We start from the raw sequence: 4,417 nt of genomic DNA, 5'->3' as shown, positions 1-4,417 counted from the left end.
ACAGGAGAAAACAAAACTCCAACAAGCTGATACCTAAAACTCTGCCTTGAGGTCTCAAAAGAGGGAAACAAGATGGTTAAAGATCTCTTCGTTAGATGGATGGATGAGCTCTACCTTGTATGTACTGCCTCCTGAACTGACAGAGACAAGGTTTGTTCAGGAGCCCAGAAGTTAGAGATAGAAAGACCCTGGTAAATCCTGCCCCTAAATTAAAAAGAGAGCATGGCCATCATGGACACTCAGCCTGCACCATAGCATTCTCTAAAGTTACCTTCCATCCATAAAAACAGATATGAAAGCAAAAGCTAAAGTCCTAGAAAAATCATCATTCACAAATTTAGTTTACTTTCCCACTGTCAAAAAATATTATTAGTTCTCTTTATTATAGTTATTGGATTGTTACTGGCCATGTGTATGTGTGTGTGTCCAAAATGTATACTAAAAAACCCCAAAGGGCAAATGCCAGTCAATTTTTCAGCAATGTGAAAACCCAGTAGCCTCAGTTTGGGTTTGGGTGTGGGGAAGGGGCTCTTTCCTCTTTTCCATACCTCTCTTATTGGTTCTCAGAATTGTTTCAGAAGACAGCAAAGCATTTCCACTGGACATTTCGTGCATGGGCTTTTCTGGAGTTTTGCTGGAGAGAGGGTCTTTCTTCATCTCTTTCTTTATTTCCTGTGAGGATAGATAAGATGAAAACAAGATTGTAGTTTGGTATTTTAAAATGCTTCTTTGACTATCTTATGCTTCAGCTTTCTGGAAATCAACTATAATGATCTCAACTCAGTATACCATGATGTTTTAAAAACACCATTTTCTATATTTTTGTACTTTTTTCCCCTTAAGTTTCTCAGAGAAGCGTCTGGTCCTATAAAATGAAATGATGGCCAACATGGTGATGTGACCTTATGTGACTACGGCCATTCCAAGTGACCATAACCACACAGCTGTATGTGACAGCCCATTCTACTGTTTGAACAATGTCAAGCTTTGGCCAAGCGGAGTCATCCCTTAAAAGCCTTATGGTTTCTATTCTTCCCAATAGGGGTTTAGAGAAGTAAATTCCCAAATCACCATTGTGCTCACAATTATGCTAAACCCAAAAGAATATGATTTAAGTTCATTTACAGTCACCAAGTTCCTCTGGCTTTTTAACTCTTGACAAAGGAAAATATAAGGATAATAAGTGAAATAAAGACTGTCATTCTAGGCCTGGGGTCAGCAAACTATAACATGCCACCTGGTTTTATAAGTAAACTTTCATTAAAACAAAAATGCCTTCATTTGGTTAAGTATTTTCTACAGCTGCTTTGATGCCACATAGCAGAGTTGAGTAGTTGAAGGAGAGATCAAAGCCTAAAATATCCAGCTCTTTACAGAAAAAGTTTGCCCTAGGAGTTCTCGTATCAAAGCTCCATTAAAATATAGATTTTTAAAAACCTGATGGCTGATATAATTTTCAAATTACTTTAATAATTTACATAATTATTTTCAAAAGCATTATTAGCCTGAAATGATAATAACTCACAAACTGCACATCTGGAGCAGGGGGTTCCTGAGCTTGTGTGAACCCATGATCACAATGACTCAGTGAAAAAGAAAGCTAAGGGCTAGACCCAAAGCATGGCTGAGTGGCAGGAAGGCTCAAGGATGAAAAGTATTCTTTAGAAAGAACAAAGGGGCAAGAAACGGGGAGGGGCTACTTCTATGGAATGAACATGAAGATGCTAAATTAGGTAGGGGACCACAATTCGGCCTGGGCAGAGGCAGAAAGAAAAGAACAAAAGCTTGTCAAAACACAGCCACTGCCTGGCAGCTTCCTACATACACACCAGAGTTACTATAGTCAAGTCCCAGTTGCTGGACGGCTGGCTGGGTTCACAAAAGCCTCACCCTCCTTCCCTCTCCCTCCCTCCCTCCTTCCCTCCCTTACCAGGGCCCCACCGGAAACCAGCAACTAGGGCTGGCACTTTGCTGGGTTGAGAGTTTCAGCTGGCACCCCAGGCCAGCACAGCACAAAGCTGTGTGCATTCATGTATATGCACATGGACTCCCACCTCAGCAGCTCCAGCACCTGCTAAAACAGCAGTTGCTGGGGGTTTCTGCAGTTTCACAGGCAGATGGCATCAGGGGACAATCTGCAAACATTGCCTGCCTGAGGCACATGATGGGATGCTTTCTTAGTGGTGGCTGCCAGACTATGGCTCTAGAAGTAAAAAAAAAACAACAACAACAAAAAAAAAACCACTGTGGGGGTTCATTCTCCAACAGCTGGTTCTTTGGGGGTAGAACAGTTGCTCAAATCTCACTTTCCATTGCAGTGTGGATATGACTGGACATCATGTAATGCAGTGATGTAGCATCCAATGTTGCCGAGTAGTAATTCAGAGAAATTCAGAGGGCTGGGTGATATGACAAGCAATTGCTTAGCACTAACAGCTAATGGGCTAATGGCACGCAGTTGGGGAAGAGGCAGAAAGGGGCAAATGTTTGAGAGACTGGATGGCTATCAGAGATGACTTTAGAAGCCAAGGTTTGTTAAGAATGCTTGCAGCCCAGGCTTCAGAGCAGCACCCCATGCACTTGGAAGGGCTGATCTGATTAAGCAAGTATTTAAGGGCAGAGAAACCAGCACCAGGAGAGGTGTTTCTTCATAAATCCCAGAGTCCTTTGTCCCCACAACGATTTTTTTATATTTGCCAGATTGAGAAGCCTAATGATGACCAAATTTCTCAAGCTGATTTTTAGATGGAAGCAGGGAGAGGACAAAATATAATGTGCCCTTCATTTTTCTGGAGAAACCAATCAGACACATGGGTATGGCAGTACATCTTGCTCTCTGCCCGCACAACATCTAGATACACCAGGCTCAACATAGCGCCACCCAACCCCAACATCTCCCCTCCATCCTACCCCTTTTCTCTTGGATAAAGGAAGCTATTTTGCTTGCTAGTCCATTATCTGCCCACTTACTCAGGCTGGAAAACCCAGTGTTAGCCCCATATCTAACCAGTCACCCAGTTGGGCTTTATCTACTTCCTCAATTTCTCTGTTTCTCTCCATTCCTCCCATTCTGCCTTAAAAACATGAACACCAGCACTAGCTGGTTTGGCTCTGTGGATAGACCCTTAGCCTGGGACCAAAAAGGTCACAGGTTCAATTCCAGTCAAGGGCACATACCCAATCCCTGCTCCCTCCCCCTGTTGGGGCCTGTGCAGAAGGCAACCAATCAGTGTGTCTCTCTCACATCTACGTTTCTCTCTGACTCTCCTCCTTCTTTCCACTCTTTCTAAAAATCCATGGGAAAATGTCCTCTGGTAAGGATTACAAAAAACATGAACACCAGGCAAAGAACTTGAGTAGATGTTTTTCCAAAGAAGATATACAGATGGCAAATAATCTCATGACTACATGTTCAACACCATTAGTCATTAGGGAAATACAAATCAAAATCATAATGAAATACCCCTTCATACCCACTAAGATGGCTGGATTTTTTTTATATATGAAAAGGAAAACAAGTGTTAATGAGGGTGTGGAGAATTGGAAACCTTGTACATTACTGGTGGGAATGTAAAATGGTACAATCTGTGGAAAACAGAACTACCATATTACTAAACAATTCCACTCCTAGGTATACCCCCAAAGAACTGAAAGCAGGGACTCAAACAGATACTTGCATGACAACATTTACTGCAACAGAGCTCTCCTGCTACACCTCGCCTCTCAGGAAAAAAACTGCTGTCCTGGCTATAGCAAGGAGACTCAAAATCACCCCACCCTGCCTCCAGTGGAAATCTTCACTTCCCACCATGCCTGAAGAATGCAATACTGCTTTATCCATAAGCCCATGAGTACTGAGACCCAAATCCTGGAAGTCTCTTATCATCGATGCACAAAAAACTCTTTGCTGCAGAGGAGGGTGGAATTGGCATTGGAGTAACTCCTGCCTCCAGCTGCCAGCATCTGGCTACCTGGAGCTCTCCAAGGTTCTGATCCAGGTGGTAGGACACTGGATTTCCTAGGTTTGAGTATTTCTAGCCCCCAACCATCAACTCAGTTTTTTGTTGTTTTTTTTTTTTTACCACTAGGCCTATACTTTTAACCATTTGTTAAGAACCTGGATCCCAGTGGTAGAGGCCACACCCTGGGTCACATGTGTGGGCCATAGGGGCTTATAGAAATCCTACATGTCTACATATATAAATCAGAATTATTGTACTTTAAAACACTAAAGAATAGTTGGGTATCAGCAATACTCTTTAGGAAATAAAGGAAACTCAGTTTCTCTTTATCTCAAATATGATGCTTTAACAATGGAAACTTGGCATGTACAGTAAAATTAAGGCCATCAATAAGATATCGATGGTGCATCGACACTTAAGCTGTGTGGAAAGGACTGCCCAAGTAAAGAGAGAGG

At 42.4% G+C, this 4,417-nt stretch overlaps 1 protein-coding gene across 4 annotated transcripts in view; it reads right to left on the bottom strand.

Moving 5' to 3' along the window:
- The window catches only part of SH3KBP1 (SH3-domain kinase binding protein 1), a 241,804-nt gene that overhangs the window by 188,562 nt on the left and 48,825 nt on the right, over window positions 1-4,417 (bottom strand). For all 4 annotated transcript variants that reach the window (XM_015564877.1, XM_006765116.2, XM_015564876.1 and 1 more), the window contains exon 2: window positions 549-672. In XM_015564877.1, coding sequence (XP_015420363.1) covers window positions 549-672 — 124 coding nt within the window. The remainder of the gene's footprint in view (window positions 1-548; window positions 673-4,417) is intronic.

The sequence above is a fragment of the Myotis davidii genome, unplaced genomic scaffold (assembly GCF_000327345.1).
Source record: "Myotis davidii unplaced genomic scaffold, ASM32734v1 scaffold161, whole genome shotgun sequence".
Taxonomy (NCBI): Eukaryota; Metazoa; Chordata; class Mammalia; order Chiroptera; family Vespertilionidae; genus Myotis; species Myotis davidii.
Note: the sequence above shows the minus strand (reverse complement) of the source record. Positions and strands in the feature narration are given on the sequence as shown.